Below are 21,192 nucleotides of genomic sequence, written 5' to 3'. Positions count from 1 at the left end.
AATGCAAAAGCATTGACATATATTTTTCCTACAATAGCCCGACGGGCAGGGCAGAGATAGATTTTGGTACCCCGACTGAAAAAATCGCTAGCCCCGGGACGTTGGGCTAGCGATATTGCAAGCCCTGTATCTGATTGAGGAATCACTCATCTTTGGAAAAGAGAGTTTATTACAGAGAAATGGCTCTTTCCAAAATAAAAGCTATACTATCCGCTTTTTCTGGGCTATATTCTCAGCAGCATATTAAACAGCTGTCTAAATGACTCGGCTAAAGTTAGCAGCATGCTTGCTTGTTTTTTTTCTGCTTCCACTTGTCTTTGCACTAGGATGATGTCGGCGTAAATGTGCAGTCATATTCGTTGTGTTCCCACTAGTGCTTTCAGGTTAATCTCGCTGAAATGACCTTAACGCCACAACACGGCAAATCTCCGTTAACGAGCTACCGCCGATCGCCCCGTGCATGGGGCTAGACGGCCAACACGTTAACGAGCTAACTGCGCTAACACACTAGTTCCCACCCATGTAATTGAGCATTGCATGGCACATCCAACATACTGTTTTACTTTAGTCCATGACTCGCTTACCTTCAGGGTCATACGTCACATGAAAACCAAAATAATTCCAAACGCCAGATCTGAATGAGAGTGGGGGAGGTCCATGTTGTAAGGAGAGCTTAACTTCTGTCTCGCTAGCTTACCCTGCGCTCTTCCTTCTGACGATGCTGTCTGTGTTGAGCGCTCAGTGAATCTGCGTTCGACTACTCCGCCTAGGCTGCACTGTCGACCCTAGGCAGAGTAGTCGAACGCAGATTCACTGAGCGCTCAACACAGACAGCATCGTCAGAAGGAAAGTTGATAAAATAAATTACAAATTTTGTATTGTTCGATACATATGCGTACCGAACCGAAAGCACTGTATCGAACGGTTCAATATCGATACGAATATCGTTGCACCCCTACTAATTATGTATGTGAACTAGCTTAGTATATTGTTATGTATATTTCTAATTCCCCCTTCCGTTTAATTTTCTGCCAGATGAGTCGCTGTCCTCGCAGGAAAAGCCATCAGGGATGAAAGACGTGATCGTTTCCATAGACACCAGCAAAGACTCTGATGCAGATTCCTCTAAGCCATCCTCTAAGGCCACCAGCCTCCAGAACAGCCCAGCAGTCCAGAAAGGTTAGCTATCATCAGTATGACTACATAAAATCCTTCTCTGTAATCCAGGTGCGGTAGTGTTTACATTGACGTCTGCGTTTGTATTTTTGGTTTTGCATTGCAAGCCTTGTGTTTTTCTACATTCCTCATGTCACTATTTAAGTTTTCTTCTTTCAGTGGCCTTCCTTATTCTGCATACACAAGCATACATATGCACTGCCCTGAGACCCACAGCTCCAGCTTCCCCGCTGTGCATATGTTTTGGGCTGTGTGTGCGTGTGTCCCCTGTTACCGTATGAGAGAGAGACTAATTCAGCTCAAACAGGCGTACAATTGTTTCCAGATTGGAGGAGTAATGAACGTTCCCAGTTGCAGCCTGAGCACTGGGCTACTTTCAACCTGGCTTCATGAAAGCTGTTTGGTTTGTTTGTTTTCTTTAAAGAAGTGAAGAGAGATGACAAAAATCTGTCTGCTCTTTTGCTCTTTCCCCACAGCCCCCAGCTGGTCGTGGCAGATGGCTGCTTTCCCCCAACTCTAGCTCTGCTCTTGGCCTTTTCCTTTTTGTTTTTTTTGCCCCACCTCAACAACCAAGTGCTCTCTCATAGGGGGTTGTTGAATTGATTAGATTGTTTCTAATATTGGAGAGTCTGTAGCTATATAGTATAGCACCTTGAACTGGTATTGGGTTCTCATTGCCACAAATATATTAAGTATTAGATACTTAGATGGCATATGTTATAGTATTAGATGATGGTAGTAGTATAGAGCAAAAACATAAAGTTGAACTAATTAGTAATAGTTCATGATTAAGCTTTTACTACCTTATTGATTGTTCATTAAAGATTCGGAGCAATATCACAATTTTTGTAGGAATTCGGAGACAAAATATAGCAAATGTTGTATTTTTTGTTCGGTAGATTTTTGTCTAACAATACTTTTATCAGCTCTTTATTTTGCTAAAGTATCCGCGTGATAAACAGTGTTTTGGGAACTGGATTAGAAATTGTTGAGGTATACAAAATAACAACACACTGGTCTGGTAAAGGTTGCTTTGGGTAATCCTTTGATTTGCTGCCAAAGCATGAACCCGTGCTGTCATTTGTACAGTTTTTGGCGAATTCCCTCCTCTCATCAGATTCCATTTCCATCCTAAGGTAATCCACTCCTGGCAGGAAGTTTCCATTCGATGCAGTTTCCTTACCGAGGCCACTCGAAGCCACTTTGCTGTAACCAGACAGTCTCGGCTCACTGCTGATGGTTTTGTTCATGTTGGACATTAGGAATTTCTAGAACTCAGGGAAAAGGTTGAGCCGTGTGTTTATTAGTGTCACTAGAGTATTTCAGTGTTTGTTTGTCTCCCACTGTGGGAGGTTACAGTTAACTGCCTCTAACACAGCTTTAGATTCTTCCTCTGGTATCCCCTGACGTACTTAACTCCATCTTGCTACGTCACATGTCAAGGTAACATTTTACCTTAACTATAATTTTTGTTTTCTCTCCTTTTGTCTCAATTCCCAGATGATGAAGATGATGGCAAAGCTACAACTCAGCCCCTGTTGAAAAAAGGCAGGAGATCCACTTCATTTAGTTGCCTTAAACCTTTCCCCTTCTTTCCATTTTGATCTTAGTATCTTTTCTGAGCTCCTGCTGCTATGCTCCCCTCATTTCTGCCACCATTTTTTTCGCACTATATTTTGAATCCCTCTTGTACTAACATACTGTCGCCACCCTGCTGTCTCCCTTTCCCTCTGTTCCTTCTTTCTGGCCTGCTAGGTCCCTGGCTGTGGGATATAACATGTCTCTTTCTCATGTCCCTAGCGTGAGCCAACTCTAAAGCTGTACTGTATATGATGTTGCCTTTAACTTAGTCTGTTTTTCTGTAGGTAGGCGCGTGTGTGTGTGTGTGTGTGTGTGTGTGTGTGTGTGTGTGTGTGTGTGTGTGTGTGTGTGTGTGTGTGTGTGTGCGCCTGTGTTCCAACATTTCTGTTTTCTCCAAGCTGTCTTCAGTCTCTCACCTGCTTTTCTTGCCACATTCTGGAGCTGACTAATTTGCCTTAAGCTTTCTTCTTAGGATGGAAACTGCTCTCCTGTTTTCACACTTCCATTTGTTTGGTTTTTAGTAGTAATGTTTTTTTATTCTGTACCTATATCACTTAAAACTTTTAAATAATAAAATTAAACGAATTTATTTTCTAATAATAGAACACTATACTTACAAGCAATAAACAGAATTCTACTGTATACTTCATTTTCAGCTATGGGCATGTATATTCTTTATATACATGTCCATAACTGACATGTGTGCGTCCTATTGAGCTACACTTCTACCAAGCACAAAATTATTAGTTTTATTATGCCTTATTAATGAGATTTGCTTTTATTTTGTCTTTTGTTGTGGTGTGCATCCCCGCAGACAAGAAGAGCCCGACAGTACCTCTGAATGTGTCCGACCAGAGGCTGCTAGAGGCCAGCCAACAGTTCCAGAAGAAACAGGGGAAGGGCACAGTGGATGTCTGGTGGCTGTTTGATGATGGAGGTGATTGTTAGTTATATTATTGTGCGACCATTATTGATCTCAAAATTCTCTATTTGGTCTGTTATTAAAATACTGTCATACTGAACAGGTTCATAAGTATTGACATATTAGGTTACTTGTGTACTGAACCATGTACAAGTTTAGGTTAGTTTTGGGGGGTTTTTGGCCTGCATCAGTTGGACATGTAATATACTCACATTTACTTTTAGGGCTGGTTGATATGAGGAAAATCTAATATCACAATATTTTTGGGGCTAAATCACAATACACGATAAATATCACGATATGTTTAAATAACCTCCATAAACAAATGTTATTTTCAACCGTATAGTGTGTAAAATTGCACTTGTATACTCATTCAAATCAACCAATTAATATTTTTTTCTACTTTGAATTCAAAAAATCTGAATGAATTGCAATGTTTTAACCATTTTCTAACCGTCAGTTGCAATACCGCGACAGTAAGTCTCTTTCTGTGGTCAACATGAGACCAAACAAAAGATCATAGCAACAAAAAAGTCCAAGCATTCATGAGACACTCATAATCCACTCTCTCTGAAGTAATTGCATTACTAGACTCTTTCTCGAGAGTTTCAGATTATTCAATAAACTAAAGTACACTATTTTGGTATTAACCTCTCTCTGAAGTTTGCAGGCTCTGAATCGTCTATTTCCAAATTCTTATGGAGAGATAAACCCACATGTATTAGCTGAAACATGCCTATAAAGGACCAAGGATAAAGGAGGACTAGATGTGCCTAAGGGCGACCGTGGCTCAGGGGGTTGGGAATCGCATCTGTAACCGGAAGGTCGCCGGTTCGATCCCTGGGCTCTCTGTCCTGGTCGTTGTGTCCCTGGGCAAGACACTTTACCCTACTTGCCTACTGGTGTTGGCCAGAGGGGCCGATGGCGCGATATGGCAGCCTCGCTTCTGTCAGTCTGCCCCAGGGCAGCTGTGGCTTCAACTGTAGCTTGCCTCCACCAGTGTATGAATGTGAGAGTGAATGAATAGTGGTATTGTAAAGCGCTTTGGGTGCCTTGAAAAGCGCTATATAAATCCAATCCATTATTATTATTATTATTACTACTTCTTAGCCAGTGGGCTACATTTCATCTCAGGATGGTTAAAACATACCCTCTTGGCCCTGGCTAGATGTCAAACAGCCACTATGCAACAATATCTCTGACCTACCATTCATTAGCTCAAACAACAAACGACAGTTATTCTTAAAAGCATCAATATCAGATACTCTCTGACGGCATGGTGGGAGTTTCTAAAATGACTGAGTCTTCATTAATCCCATGGAAACGTTGGGCAGGTGCTCAGCATTTGTATATGTGTGCATGAGGGTGGGCATGCATGCTTGTGTCTGTGTGTGCCTTTTTGTCTACATCTGTGTGTCAGGTTGGGTCTTGGACTCAACCTCTCTTGGAACATCTTGGGCCCCCCATCTCCATCACCGCCCACCACACCGGTGCATTGGTGGTTCTCAGTGTCTGGGGCTGGGTACTTGGGTGTGGGGGGTTCTTGGATCTCAGGTCTCTGGGCCCGGGTTCGGTCTGCTTAGTCATAGCCGTCGGAGCCTGTGGGCTCGTTGTTGTGCGCTCGTCGTTCTGGTTCTTAAAGAAAATACGTTGCTTGGCAAACATTTCTATGCAAGTAAGAGTTTGCAGTGGCTCCACCTCTGTAAAGATGTGACCAGGGCCAGCGGGAGAACTCTGGCTTTTAACACCAGCTGATGAGTGTCACTTCAGATCTGGCTCATCATCATCATTATGACATTAAGTGTCATCGGCACTAAAAAGTGCAGATACAACTGTTGACAGCATATGCAGTAGATCCTAAAAGTACTCAGGCCTCTACAATTCTGGCACCTGTAAGTTTCACATTAAGTGTCAAAGCATTAAATTTAAATTGCTGACTTTTTCTGTAATGTTCAGCCTGAAATATGTAGTTTTAAGCCCAAAAGAACATCTGTGAAGATTCTAGTTCTGATTATCTTTGTGCTGTCACAGCATCATGGGGATGAGCAGAAACAAGTAAAGCCGTATTTGGTATGTTTTGCATTCCTATTGATACGCAAAGGCAGACTCTCACCCACAAAAACACATAGACAGTATGTTCTGACAGGATCTGTCATTTTCACACTTCCCAATGATTATAAATCAGGATTGAATTCATTTTGGTAGCATCATGTTGCATTTGCATTTTGAAGTGACAGATTCAACAACTGCTCATCTCAAACATGCTAGAAAAATTTGTTTGTCAAGTTGGGTTTTCTTTGTTTGTTTTTTGTTTCTGAGAAGAAGGGGAAAAAGGGCCACTACGTTGTTTTCTGTTTGAATTTAATTTGACTCTGTTTAATGCAAAAGGGATCATGAATCGGTTTCTGCAGCACTGAGTGCTGGTCTATAGAAAGTCCAAAGGTCTGAGGTTTGGACTTTAGAGTGTACAGATCTTAAATGTTTGTGTCACAAAAGTTGTATATTGAGCAGTTTGGTTTGTTTTTATGTTTCCCATCTAGGTCTGACTCTGCTGATCCCCTACCTTCTTACCAATAAGAAGCGGTGGAAGGAATGTAAGATCCGTGTTTTCATTGGAGGCAAGATCAACAGGATTGATCACGACCGCAGAGCGTAAGTACTGTACAGGCTGACAGTTTTGTCAAGACTGGAGAGTACTGTACAAAGGAATGAGTGCCTACCCTATGAAGTCTTTTATTCAGCCTTTGAAATCAAAACGATACTACCAAAAGCCAGCACTCCAAAAAATGTAAACAAAACCAAACTATCTAAAATAATAATAATAATAACTTTCTAATATCTTTCTAATTGCCTTTTAAAAATTTAAAGACACTTGTTGTTATAAGCAGCACTAAGTAAATAAACTGAATTTAAAATTCAGTCATATTGTTAATTACACTTAAATGTAATTGTTATTAAACATAAAAGGATTCATAACATTGGATGAGAACAAGAGGAAGCTGTAAATAGCCCCGGTGCTCTTCTGCCTTTAGTCTTTTGACTAAAACATAATTTAGGCACCTGAAGTCTAGTTTTAGTCTAGGTTTAGAATGCAGACTGCTGATGGAAGTTAGTTGGTAGCTAAATCTGGCACAAAGCATCCTTTTCTTTTTAACTTATTAATGTATTTTGTGCGTGGGCCCGTAAATACAATAAAATGAAACTAAATATAAAGGTATAGCAGTATAATATTTAAGTGTGAAAGTTTGTTTTGATTTATACCAACGAGAGGTGCCCCTAAGGGGGGGTGTGTGTGTGTGTGTGTGTGTGTGTGTGTGTGTGTGTGTGTGTGTGTGTGTGGGGTGGGGGGGGGGGCACAGCAAATGTGTGCGTTTAACCTTATTGCTCAAGGGGATTAGTTATGATTTGATGACTTTCAAACTCATTCACCTGTCTATACAATTTAATTAGTTCTACGTGGATCTCTTCTTTCGGGCAGGGTCAGGGTTAGTGGACACCCAAGCTTTTGAATGTGGTAACTCGAGAACGAAGCAATGTAGGAGTTTGAAGTTGATACCATAGGTGTATCTACTGAAAATCCAGACTAGTTTGAATCTCAGTGACCTCGACCTTAGGGTCAAGTTTTCTGAAAACCTTGTAAATGCCATAATTGGAGAAGGAGGTCACCTAGGATCTTAAATAGATTTATAATAAGTTCATGAGTTTGGCCTTAAGGTCAGGGGTCAGAGGTTTTCTGAAAATTTAGCGAACGTGACAACTTGAACAAGGACAAATTCGCACCATAGGCGCATTTATCAGGAGGCTGAGGGCGACCACTGGCCACCACCAGTATTTTTATTTGTTGATACAAGTGTCATAGTTATTGTCAAAAGAAGATTTTCGTTGACAAAAACTACGACAACAATTATTGGTCAACGAAATTAACACTGTTGCAGACACGAGGAAGCTGTGCTTTACCATACATGCTGTGCAGTTAGCAGAAAACACAGTGTAGGTATGTCTTTCCTTTCAGCACCACTCTCACACATTTGTTTATAACATAAGGATGTATCCAAAAACTAGATGTCTTAAAATGCATTTTATATGCACAAAGTTCTAACCCTGACTGTTTCTGTAAAGGCTGACATCTCTCCAGGTTAATGTAAGCACATACAACGTAAAATGTACACATAATGTATACTGCAGCATTCAACACTGCATGTTTTTGACCATAAATAGGGAAACAATCACACAAAGCTCATATTAGCTATTAAATATTATTTGTAGTGATAAAAATTAATAAAAATCATCTAAGAAGCTGACCTGCTACATATAAATGATAAATTTGCCTTTGTACTTGCTGTGTGGGTGTATGCATGCAAGTGTGTGGGTGCTCGAAAGGAGCCATACCCACATTTTCTTAAATGGATTGAATTTTGTAGGTGCTAATATTACATGTATCTTAGTAAATATACCTTATTTATTATGTGTGCTTACAAAAATTGCTCATCCTGCAGACAGACTCCACCTCCTCTGACTTGTCTTTGTTATCCTCTTAAAAAAAATAGATTCGCTCGACACATGAAGCAGTTCTACAACTGCTACAGGTTGTGGTTGGATTTTCAGTTGCAGCAGATCTCAAGTGCAGAACGAGGTATACCGATGCCAGCTCAAGACCAGTGCTAGAGTTAGTCCATCTGTTGTGGAATGAGAGACTGGAGAAGCAGCTGAATGAAACTGATGGCAGAGAGCTGGCCAGTAGGGAAAACACAGGAACAAAAAGGGCATAGCTGACAGATTAGCAGGCGCTGAACAGTCAGTCTGAATCCAGTAAAGTTTCAAATCAGTGAAGAAAATGTGATTGAGTTCATTCTCAAAAGTTATTCTCTGGGGATGATGTGAGTCTATCCCTTACCCCCATCCCTCCTGCCAAAGAAGTCAACACGATTTTATTGGCCGGAGAATGTGCCACTCATTGTCCTGCTTTTGTCGTATGAAATTAGCTGAGTGTAGAAGCTTTTATGTTTGCGTGACTGCAAAACTATCAACAGTTTGTTTCAACAGACATCTGACATTTCAACATGTTCCTGTCTAACTTCATCTCTTACCAACAGACAGAAAGTAAAACCTGCTGTTTCCTACACCCTTTAAATGGATCGTTTTACTCTTAAATGATCAATGAAAATGGGAAATGTTTCTGTAAACACGGGAAAAGCATAACTTTTTTTTTTCCCTCCAAAGCTGGGAGTCCTGACTGCACCTCCTGCTGGAAAGCAGCTGAACTAAAGATTTGAGACAAAAATAAAACAAATTTGTTAAAGTAAATGAATAAATGCTTGGCACTGACACTGGAAACATGACAGTCACGTAGCCAACACAATAATAACGAGCTTGAACACGTAGTCCTGTAGCCCACGACACATAGATAGCAGATGATGCTCTCCGGCACCAAGTGTTTGAAACTAAAGCTAAAGGAAATTATTCTCATAGATAGAATTCCACATTATAAACCCTGTACCACCCGCTAGTGTTCAGAGTTATTCAAAGCAGCTTCCCGTGTATCCAACCAGAGCTTCTTAGACTGCACGTCTTGTTTAACAGCTTATTTATAGTATTGATCCTACCTCTCTGTTTTTGACATTCCTGTTACAGGATGGCTACTCTGCTGAGCAAGTTCAGGATAGACTTTTCGGACATTACTGTCCTTGGAGACATCAACACCAAGCCCAAGAAGGAGCAGTAAGTCCACTTTGTTAAGCTTCCCACTTTGAACATCCTCCACAATTGTTAACGTGTATTATGTCACACATTCAGTATCTAAAGTGCCTTGAGGAAACTGTTGGCTCTATTTGGCACGGTATAAAGAAAAGAAAACTAACCGTTTTAATTATGTCAGCATTTGAAATTCAATGTTTAGCATGTTTGAGGACAGTAAGCTGAGCTGAAAAGCAAATTACTGGCGCCCTCGTGTGGTCTGTGTGGGAAAAGACGTGTGGCTTTGAGACCATGTTGATTTGGTTTGAACAAATGATGATTTTTAACAAGGGAACATTTTCTTAACATTAATAAATCTGAAGACTTTTCAAGAAAGTATCACAGTCCAGATCCAGACATCCGCCTGGGTCTCGAGACTTGGTAATTAGTAATTTCATTTTTATTCAAAACATCCATTTTTGTTCATTTCTTTGGTGAGATGATTTTGAAAATTCAGTTCATTTCAATTTTATTTATATAGTGCCTTATCACAACAGTTGCCTCAAAGCTTTGTGTAGTTACCTGTTTTACATGAGGATTAACCATGAAGCTGTTGTGACGCAGCATGGCAGCCTTCGAGGAGATGATTGAGCCTTATCGGCTGAAAGAAGATGATATGGAGCAGGAGGCAGCTGAGAGGCTGAAGAACAGCGAACCATGGAGGATCACTGACAACGAGCTGGAGCTATATCGTGCCAAGGTCACAAGATTTCCCCGCATATTCCATTTACATGAGTCTTTAATCTCATAAGATGAAATTCTTGAGTCAGTCAAAGTTCCATATGACTTCAGGGTTCAGAGGGATTCATTCTTTGATCCTCTGCAGCCTCATTCAGTTGTTCTGTAGGGAGAGTGGAAGCAGTTCAGTGTAGCTTATACTGTGAGCGACACTGCTGCCTCGAAGTCTGTGGTGCAGTGGCTTGCGAAAATGATCTTGTTACGTGATACCTGATTGCTTGATCCTGTGGTTGTCTCTCTTTAGACCCATCGGCAGATCAGACTCAACGAGCTGCTGAAGGAACACTCAAGCACAGCCAACCTCATTGTTATGTAAGCTTGGGTTGGGTGGGTGTGGGGGGTGGGTGCGTATGTGTTTTAGTTTCAATAATACAAAGTGGGGGAGAAAAAAACATGACAATTTAAAAAAGAAAAAAAGAAAAAACTTGAATGAAAATACTCGTTGTCAGCAGATTAGACATACAAACCTCTTTCTACTGATAGCAACACCAGCTGGTTATAAGCTAACATTATGCAAGCTAATGTTGGGCGCAAATGTCCTAGAAATCACGCTTTCCCTCTGATAAACAGTTTGATTGCGTTCTCATATTATTAAACGGTTTGTTCAGTAAGCCTCAGAGGCCAGCGATGTTACGTCGTCTTCAAAGTTTCACACCAAACGGCAGCTGTCGGAAGCTACCAGGAGCAAGAACAGCAGCTCGACTGACTGTTAAAGCCCGAACCATGAAAATTCACTTTTTTTTGAAAATGGAGCATTTAATTTGAACAAATTAAAATAAATTAATCTTCATTAATATGAGTTTTATTTGTGCAATTTCAGAAGTGAGGTGGGAAAATCCCACAAGGGCTGCTGGTGTGGAGATGCTTTGACCCTCATCTTTGGGTCGCTCAAATCTTTCCTGCTACTTTGTTCACTTGCTCATTAATTTACCCCATCTAATAACAGATGACAAGATAACTAGTGCTAAAAAATGCGGGCTGAAAGTGACTATTAACATTTGACCAAGTCAACAGGCAAAACTGTGATGAACCACATTGGAAAAGGAAAGTGGAAAGCTTGCTTTGGGCTGGCGGTGATAATGATCATAACAGATAAATTTGGCTTTTAGTCACTCTTTCCTGAAAAGGCCTTTTGTGGGTTTTGTAACTTTTATAAAGAAGAGTTGATACACATTCAGTTTAAGTTAACTTTTGTTAACTTAAAGACACTTTAAAACAGTCTACACAAGACGAGTGGCTTCAATAAGTGATGCTTCTACCTAATCCTTAAATGTGCAGTGAAGTGATGAGCTTTCATTAATTTGAATTGCCAATTCTTAAACCATTATGTGTAGAGATAACAGTACCTGATTTTTAGAACTTTTCTTATTGCTCCTTTTTGGTTATAGTTTCATTGCAGTCTCTTTCTTTGCCTTTCTCTGTGCAGAAGCCTCCCATTAGCCAGGAAGGGTGCTGTGTCCAGTGCTCTCTACATGGCCTGGCTGGAGGCATTGTCCAAGGATCTGCCTCCCATCCTTCTGGTGCGTGGCAACCACCAGAGTGTCCTCACCTTCTACTCTTAAAGGGGAAAAGCTGGTGATTTAAGTCACAGCTAAAGTCTAAAGGTCCACCACATACACTCCTGAGATAGCAGAATACAAGCCAGTGATGGAAACAGTGCTGAGTAATATGAATCCAATGAAAGTGCTATTTTTTTTGTGTAAAAGTGCTACGTGTTTTGTGATGGAGGAATTTTATGTTGGGGTGGGTGCTGGTTGTAAAGTTGCCCACTCTTTTTCCTTTCTTTCTTTTTATTCCAAGATGTCTGGGTTATTCTCTCGTTGCTCTAGTTCCTTCTGATTTCCTCATTAAAGTGTCATTTTTGTTCAAGTTGATTTCTCTCAGGCTCTCTAAAGCAGGCATGCACAATATAGATGTGTTCATGATGTGGAATATATTGATGTCATACATTTTAAGTTTATCAGACCAGATGTTGTTTGCTCCAGCAATAATCACCCTGTTATGTTTTTTTTCCAAGTTGGGGAAAATGCTTTGCAACACCTTCTAAAGCCTTATGGATGTGCCTTCCAGTCGAATCGGATGAAACGGAATTAGAATCTCTATTCAGATTGACAATTTTAACAGAATTTCCTTCTTAGCTGTGCAGGTGGATTTAAAGTAGAATTTTATAAAGGGTGTCAATTTGAACACTCTTACAGTTTTGACCTTAATCACCAATATTTATTTGGGGCTTTGATTTTTATATTTTTCACTTTTTAGTCTTCCTTCGTATAAGTTGCTGAATACTCATCACAACAAGATCCTTGATCTTTTAGACACAGTTTGTAGGGGAGGGGTGCATGTGGGCATAGACTTAAAGTCTCTGTCAGAAAAAATGTGAGGCTGGGTTTTTCTTTAGCCTTTTCAGGTGGATAAAATCTCTCCCTAGTAGCTGCCGATTACCAGCTTTCTTTGGTTCTGTGGCCACATGTATTGTTGTTTCGCTGTAAAGAAACTCTTCTACCCTTCAAGATGCTAGTCCAAACCTTGCCTTAATGCTAGAACTATACTATACTGTCACGATTGTCATAAGTTCTCGCTCCCTCTTAAGCCATGTTGGCTGAAGGGTTTGTGTGTAAATGCAGATATTCATCCATTATTAAGTCTCAGCGCATATGCATCTTAATCTGCATTAGTCATTTAGCCTCACTTCATTTAGTGTGCACTTGTGGCACATCCCTGTCTTTTAGCTTAATTATTACTATTGATTTTAGGGGTGACGTGGCATCACAAAAAAAAAAGCCATACATAGACATTTTCCAGTTGTAGTGTACTGTAGAGGTCACATGTATCCCCTGTTCTACTGTGACTGTAGAGAATATTGATTAACTAGCTTCAGTATGCAATAGTACAGCTGTTACTTTGGGGAGTGGTCACAGGTGTCGTCACAGAGAAAAATAACCCTGAGCCTAAAATCAATTCATAAAACTCATTGCATTTGAGTTTTGTGGGGAAAATGGACAGTAAAGTGAAAGTAACCCGTTAGCTTTTGTTAAGATTGCAAATGTTGTTATTAAAACAGCTGAGCATAAACGGGTTGGTTGGAGTGGTTCTAGCATAGATGATTATTTTAAGTGCATTGCCCTAAAATTAGTCATGATATTTTGAAGCCTCTGCATTGTGTTGTTAAATACAGCAGAGATGCACAAGTCATTGTGGGTGGTCTCGTTATTTTGAATTAAACAGCATGGACTTTGGCTCATTATGATTATGGGTGAGAAACTACTATGAAGCAAATGAAACTTTACTATATGCAATTTAAAAGAAGAATGTGAGAGTGCTTAGGTTAGTTGAATGTACACTACACTAGTAGTACCTTTTGGTTTCCATTGTCATATGTATCATATGTTTCCTGCATATACTGCAGTTAGCACAATAGTGTTCTGTCTGTCGGCTTCATTGTGCTATTAGCGTTCATGCAGCACCATTGCCCACCACTCTGTTGTTCACATGGATTATCACTACGTTAATAATCCATGTGTGTAATGTTTGCAGGGACTGTTGATAGGATTCAGTACAAACATATTATATAGATCTATACTCTTACTCACCAGAGTGCTAAATGTAGCCGGAATAAGTTTTAGTTATGTTGAAAGTGTGGGCTTGGAAAGCATTGTTAGATCATTTCGAAGGCAGTCCTACATTGTGTAACAGCCTCAAATACCAAAATTCGTCCACACCACAGCTGGTGTTCATTCTAATCCAGCTGACACTGCTTTTCAAAATAAAAGACAAAATGTATCTAAAATTTGGTGTTCCTGCAGCTGAGTGCATCCCTGTGCACTGTAACTTAAACAGTGAAACTAAGTTATGCTTAACTCAAACTATGAAGTATGACTCAATATTTCTGTATTAGAGCAAATGCAAATGAATTTCTTGAAGACTAACTGCTAAGCAATACAATTAGTGAAACAAACTGCAGTTTTTGTTTTGTTTTGGTCTTTTTTTTTTGTTTGTTTTTTGCTGTGCATTTTGGGCAATATAAATCTGAGATGGGGATTTGGGGGCACTATTGTGTACTATAACAAAATAAAGGAGTGTATCTTTCAGATCTCTGTTCGTTGTTGTGTTGTGAGGCATTCACTCTTGTTCTCTTGTTGGTACAGAACAACATTATTACAAACAAGAACACGGGTTAAACCATTTGTATATTTAAAAAGATTATATTTGCTTATCTATCTATCTATCTATATCTGTATCTATCTGTAATTATACACACACAGTTATATACATACATACATAATATAAAAAAACACAACACTCATGTATCAATTAGAGGGGTTCTTTTTCATGTCACATTAAACGAAACAAAAATACCTCCTATCAACGTTTTCCAGCCAGCTAATGGTGTTTGGGTGTTTCCCTCATTTGTCTCGATAGAGCCTAACATCTGTCTGACAAAATTACTGCATTGTCCTCAACAGATCGAATCATATGTACGTGTAAGTCGAGGCATTATTTGAGTTCTCCTAATCATTGTTTGTATTCTTTGCCATATTCCCTGTTCCTCCTAAAGCAGGCATGTTGTTCCATGAGGGTGGATTCTAATATTTCAAAAATGATAAAATGGTCCTAAAATCTATTGGTGGTTGACATCACTAAGTTTATAGTAAGTATAAACTAACATGTAAATAAACGTAATAGTATGTACACATGGAACATGTTGGAAGGGTATTTATTTTAGTTCAGACTTTTTTTTTTTTTTTGTCTTTTAATATTTGGAGTTTTGGTTGTAATTTGATTTGCATGTCAATGGTTTTTTTTCTTTTGCAGTTTGTTTCCTTTTGATTTTAGCAAATTGTCTTTCTCCTTGAGTCTGTATCTGTAGCCTTTCAATGAAGAAAAAGATATGATGACAAGCGGCTCAAACCAGTTTTCTCCTGCTTTAACTCAAACGTGTAAGGCCCAGCTGGTTGAAGCAGGAATGTTTTGATACTGTTAACAGTCACAGATATGCTTTTTCTAACATTTTAACATGTATGATTACCAGTACTTTGTACATCTTTATTGCAATAAATAAACCAAATGAAACCATTAACATCTGTAGTCTGCATTTGTGGTTTGCAAGGCTTCTATTTAATTCAGTTTTATGTATTATTTACTGAATTTTGCATAATGGATAAAGCTCCTAGAGTGTTAAAGTGAATCAGCGATCTGATCTGAGGAAGAAATCTCCTTAGGGTGGGGTGGGGGTGGGGGGGGGGGACTATTTTAGGTTTATTTGCTGTTGGGGGTTAATGGAGGTCTAATACTGTGTTACAGCAGACAAATTATAGGAAAAACTCTGCACAACTAAATCAATGACAGCTAGTGTATTTGTTTTTTTTGGTAGAGAAATGTATAATAAACCCTCAGCACACTGTCCCGCTTATCGCTATTTTTATTCAGTTACAGTGTTTTGGTCCATGTAACTTGCATAATGTAATATAAAAAATCTAATGTATAAAATAATAACACTAAAAGTGAAAATACAAAACCATGAAGAGAGCAATAAATTAAAAAAATAGTTTTAAGATCCTTATTGTATTTATCGTAAAAGCTCTGTGGTATAAGATGGATGGGGCAACAGAGCTCAAACACCTATTGGTCAGGATTCGATAATTATCATTTCAACACAGGGCATAAAGCCAACTGTTTAACCCAAACAAATCTGTTCCCTGCACTTTCGGAAGAAAAATACAAAACGTTTGTCTTCTGCACCTTAAAGAAAGATAACACTTTGAGATGAAGAGTTGAAAAGCATTTATAGATTGAAATGTACAAGTACGCAGTTACATCTGTGGCTGGGCATCTTTATAAGTGCACCCTCACTCTTTATTTATATCAGTCTACCGCACCACATAAAGACAAAGTGTTAAATTTCAAGGGCAAATATTAATTATTTTCCTACATCATATCTTTTCTTCCTGGGCTTTCACAGTTTTTAAATAACACATTTATTAGATCACCAGCCAGTATAAATATAATCCTGCTGCTGCCCTAAATTAACATGATTAGTACTTACCAAAATATTTTATGTTTTTGTAATCACTATATAGCAAGATAATGGACCCTACAGTATTAGAAATCGGCATTTGTGGGAAGGAGGAACTCACTTTAAACAGGAAGAGACCTCCAGCAGATCCAGGCAAACCTTCACAAAACTGTGTGTTTTAGTGCATTTCAACTAATTTAAAAATTATATTTCAGCAAATACTTGACAGTTAATTAGAGAATGTGCTTTGAATTCACGACCCCCACAGATTGTAGCCAAAACATGTCCATTATGGATATGAAGCCATTAGGGTGAAAGTCAGATGTTTTTGTGGAGAACCACAGCTACTGCAACAAAAAGAAGAAGTACACAAACAATCACAATGATTGAAGAGATAATTTTACAGAGTCTTCTTCTGCGCTCTGCTTCTTTCCTCTTCAGTAAAGAATCAAATCCCGGTGTGTAGAGATCCTCGAGCCAGAAATCCAGATCTTTAGGAGTCTTGTCCTCTTCCTACAAAGAAAACAAAGATGTGAAACAGTGTATGAAAAAGTGCACCAAGATTCTTGTTGTTAGACATACAGTAAATATGTGTTTGTAACATATCTGCTCCCTTTAGCAGACTCAGGAAGAACATTTCCTGTGCATTAAAAAAAAAAAATGCACCATTCTTTTCTGCCAACAGATGCCCATTGACTACATGAGATTCCCGTTCTTTTGTTGCTTTCTTTCAAGCAGCCTGTGTACATACAAAGGCAAATGCTAATGCCTGGCTAATGAGGCTGACCTCTAAAGTTTAAGGCTTACCACCAGAGATGGGCAGTAACGCGTTACTTGTAACGCATTACTGTAATCTGATTACTTTTTTCAAGTAACGAGTAAAGTAAGGGATTACTATTGCAAAATCGGTAATTAGATTACCGTTACTTTCCCGTAGGAACGCTGCGTTACTGCGTTACTAAAACCGTGATTTTTTTTGCGAGAATGTCTCATGACAGTGACGTAAGCAAGTGCGACGTTGGTGACAGCAGCTGTGTGCAGATCAACAATGGATAATATATCGAGTGCGGGAGAGAGTATGAGCGTGCAGCGTTTAAAGTGTGGAAGTACTGACCTTACTTTGAGTTTGATTCCATAAAAAGTGACAAAAACATTAGCGTCCATCGTGCGTGGGAAGAAAACTTCTTTTTACAGCGAAAAAAACCCCTAAACTTCCGAGCAAGCACCGAGTAGCTACGACGTGATGGGAAACTCACAGAGACACTCGCGCGGATTCTTCAACTGACCGCAGCACACCTGCACCAGGGTAACCCTCCGCCTACCCTGCTCCTGCTTTACAGGTGAAAATAGAGCAAAAGGACCGCTGAGTCTTTGACTTTATTTATTTTCTGCTGTGTTTTACTTGCATCTGTTTGAAAGAGTGAGTGAAAACACAAAAAATATTTTATTTTATGTGCAGGAATGTGTAGAAAATAGGTTTAAATGTTAAACTAATTTATTCAAGTCAGAGAATGGTGCATATAATTAAATGTTTTGCTTGATGCATAAAGTTAAAAGATTAAAACTGATAAAACAAGTTAAAAAAAAGAGACTTTTCCATTTGATTACATTTTGTATGATGGATTATGTAGAAAAAGTAGAATTGGGCTGAAAGATCTATCACTTTATCACCTCTTCAGGTTGTAAATCGTGTTTTTAAAAAGTAACTAAGTAACTAAGTAACTAAGTAATTAATTACTTTTGAAAATAAGTAATCAGTAAAGTAACGGGATTACTTTTTTGGGGGAGTAATCAGTAATTAGTTACTGATTACTTTTTTCAAGTAACTTGACCAACACTGCTTACCACCCAAAAAGACTGGCTGCTGCACCGTCAAAGAATAGTGGCACATAACGTGCTGCACAGGCCGAGGGACGGAGAGCTAACTGTTGCATTAACCTGCATTAACATTTGCCACAATCGCAAGAGTAGCGTACCACTGGTCACTTTTGAATCTTAGGATTTCTGGCAACATGGACTACAGAAATAGAAAGGCAAATCATTTCTATGTTGCATCTTTACACACAACAACACAAACAGCATCAAAGTAAGCTAAATAATGACTCCTAAATTGAAGATTTGTGGTTGTTGAACGCCATAATTTGATGGTTACACATCAACTAAAAGTGTGCTGATACATTTTGTTCAGAAATATACATGACCACTGCAAATCATAGTGTTCTCCCAGAAGCGTTCCTTCCCCTAAACATGTTTATTTACTGAAATTGAAACAAAAAAGTTTTAAGTCAACACTTGATGACGGCATTTTTTTATTTTCCTTAATATTTAAAGTGCAGCTGGTAAGCTATAAGTTTTGGGGGCACAAGTACTGTAGTAGTGACTTAGCAAATATTGACTCAGGGGTGAAGGCACACTAATGCTAGCAAGACAGGAATACTTTTAGTCCTTCAGTGGTCAGAAAAACTAGTGAAGAGAAATATATCACATTATGTTACAATATAAAAATAATCAAAGCCACCTAAAAGTGTAAGTATTAAACCATCACAGACATCATCTGGAAAGAAGCTCCAAGGGTTAAATGGTATAAATAAAAACTGGTATTTACACCAAAACGTGGGGATTTTATTGAATGAAGGACTTTTTGATGAGATCCAAAGAGAGTATATTTGGAAATCAACAACTGCAAATATGCAAAAATGCATACTTGTGGGAAAATGAATAAAACTGTTTAGATGGCAATCATCATATTAGAAGACCTTAGTCAGTGATTTTTGCTCAGCAATTGAGCCCTAAGCATTCACTTGCTCATATCTTCTTTATTTCTTTTGGTTCTTTAGTGTGCCTATACAATATATAAAATAAGTATTGAACATATCACCAATTTTGTAAGTAAATATATTTCTAAAGGTGTTATTGACAATACATTCTCACTAAATGTCAAAGAAATCACATGCAAAGAAATCAAACCATAGATTTCCATAAATAAAGTGGAATAGTAATGAAAGCACTTAACACAACTTGCTCCATTCGTCCAAGCACTTTTTTGCAATTCTGTTTCTATCTAACATCCTATAGATGCATTAGAGAGCATCTTTCCCAAGAATATTTGTTATGCAGACTGAAGCAGCCAGGGATCAAACCGCCAACCTTCCAATTAGCAGATGACCTGCTCTACCTCCTGAGCTACAGCCACTCCAGTAGTGAGAAGCATCAAGAAACATCTCATGATGGGTAAAACCAACAAGCCTGTTTCGACCACTGGAATCTTACTGTTGCAAAACATACTGATGGCATTAGTTAGAGAAGTATTTCTAAGCTAATGAAGGTTCCAGTGAGCACTGCTGGGGCCATAATCCAGAATCATGTCAACATAAACCAACAACCAAGCGCTTCTCATTAGATTTTAACTCAGACTCTAATTAACAGAAGAGTTGTCCAAGAGCCAACGCCCACTGGTGGAGAGCTACAGAAAGACCTGGAATCAGCAGGTACAATTGTTTTAAAGAAAACAATAAGTAATAATTTTCTTAACTGCCATGGCCTGTATGCACACTCACTACGCAAGACTCCACTGCTGAAGAATGCATGAGACTAGTTTCTCCATACAGAAAACATCTTGAAGATGCCATCACCAAAAGAGGCTCTTACACGAAGTATTAAATTAATTTCAGGTATCTTGTTCGATGCTTTTTCCCTGTGTTACTTCTCATTATTACACATAACTTTATGGACAACTGTTTAATTTCTTTGCATTTCTGGATTGGATGGGTTCTTGCCATGACAATTTATGTCAAAATCCTTTTTAGAAATATATTTGCTTATAAAATTGGTGACATATTTAATACTTATTTTACCCGCTGTATATGCATATGCATATATATATATACATGCACAGTTCTTTGTTTACATATATGCATGTCCTCCTAGCAAACAACTGCACTAACAACTGTTTTGTGTATCCAAACAAACATTAACCTTGTTAATCTTCCACAACCTTTTTACTTTTCCACAAATTACCTGTAAATATTCTGCAAGATTGCTATGGTTTGCTTGAGTGTCATAGTCCTTGACAGTCCAGGAAGGGTGTGATGTCTCATTCTGCTCAATCACTGATTTTACATCCATGTACAGAGGGTTCTGTCTGATGTTGGTCTTCAGAGCGGATGGAGTGATGTGCTTCTCCAGGTATCTGTCCACAAACACCACAGGACTCCAGTCTGGGTGTGGCACAGAACTGCTTTTGGTTGTTACCCTTGGCTCCCTCTGTGGAGACAGAGAAGAATTCTCAATCCATCCAGCTTTAACATTTTCTATGGAGCTGTAGGCTACACTGGTTAGATAGCCTAAACCAGGGAGTCATGTAATTAAAGGCTTTCTTTTTCAGAGGAGCCATCCCAGGTGTGTTAAACATACCACCAAAACTCATGCATGCTCAACATGGAGCTGTTTGTTGTCTTTCGAATTCAAAGTCAAAGTCAGCTTTATTGTCAAAAGCTCCACTGCAAATTTAAAGAGCTAAAAACAAAAGATATTTGTACTATAATGTTATAACTTAATGTTTGTTCATGTTTTTGGTGTCTTGTAAGCCAAGTATGACACAACAATGCTGTGCTCTCCTGCTCTGCTATTTCAAACTACTGTCACAAAGATCATACCTGAGAGTAAATCCTGTTCTGCCATTGTTTCTGACTGGACATTACTGCCCCAACCTGGAACATGCTGTGTGTGGCTGGCAGCATCCCAACGTCTAGCTGGAGGAATTTCTCAGGGTGGTTATTGTTGGGCAAAGCAGAAATATCCATCCTGATTCTGCTGCTCCATCCACGCTGAGCACTTCACTTGCCAACTACCTGGCTAATTCCACATACTCCCTACGTCTCACAGGCTCTGCAATAATAATTTATGAAGAGTGTGATATCTGAGGCTGTATCACTTGTGTAATGTGTGTAACCCAACCTGGCCAAAGGGTGGGGTGAAGGTGTGGGTTTGAGAGAGAGAGAGAGAGAGAGAGAGAGAGAGAGAGAGAGAG

At 39.1% G+C, this 21,192-nt stretch overlaps 2 protein-coding genes across 2 annotated transcripts in view; one reads left to right on the top strand and one right to left on the bottom strand.

Annotated features, from left to right (window-relative positions):
* The window catches only part of slc12a2 (solute carrier family 12 member 2), a 65,039-nt gene extending 49,812 nt beyond the window's left edge, over window positions 1-15,227 (top strand). The window contains exons 20-27 of the mRNA XM_085414743.1: window positions 1,036-1,179; window positions 2,677-2,724; window positions 3,572-3,694; window positions 6,220-6,331; window positions 9,311-9,397; window positions 9,977-10,112; window positions 10,395-10,462; window positions 11,577-15,227. Coding sequence (XP_085270869.1) covers window positions 1,036-1,179; window positions 2,677-2,724; window positions 3,572-3,694; window positions 6,220-6,331; window positions 9,311-9,397; window positions 9,977-10,112; window positions 10,395-10,462; window positions 11,577-11,712 — 854 coding nt within the window. The 3' untranslated portion in view covers window positions 11,713-15,227. The remainder of the gene's footprint in view (window positions 1-1,035; window positions 1,180-2,676; window positions 2,725-3,571; window positions 3,695-6,219; window positions 6,332-9,310; window positions 9,398-9,976; window positions 10,113-10,394; window positions 10,463-11,576) is intronic.
* Window positions 15,228-15,571: 344 nt separating this feature from the next.
* Window positions 15,572-20,976, bottom strand: minar2 (membrane integral NOTCH2 associated receptor 2). Its single transcript, XM_085414741.1, has 3 exons — window positions 20,819-20,976; window positions 20,181-20,426; window positions 15,572-16,676 (listed from the first exon to the last, which is right to left on the bottom strand). Exons 1-3 carry the CDS (start codon window positions 20,963-20,965, stop codon window positions 16,482-16,484), a joined length of 588 nt encoding a protein of 195 aa, XP_085270867.1. The 5' UTR covers window positions 20,966-20,976; the 3' UTR covers window positions 15,572-16,481.
* Window positions 20,977-21,192: the final 216 nt, after the last annotated feature.

The sequence above is a fragment of the Rhamphochromis longiceps genome, linkage group LG7, assembly GCF_057381845.1.
Source record: "Rhamphochromis longiceps isolate RC_006_pf linkage group LG7, R_longiceps_female_GT1.1, whole genome shotgun sequence".
In the NCBI taxonomy this organism is placed as follows: domain Eukaryota; kingdom Metazoa; phylum Chordata; class Actinopteri; order Cichliformes; family Cichlidae; genus Rhamphochromis; species Rhamphochromis longiceps.
Note: the sequence above shows the minus strand (reverse complement) of the source record. Positions and strands in the feature narration are given on the sequence as shown.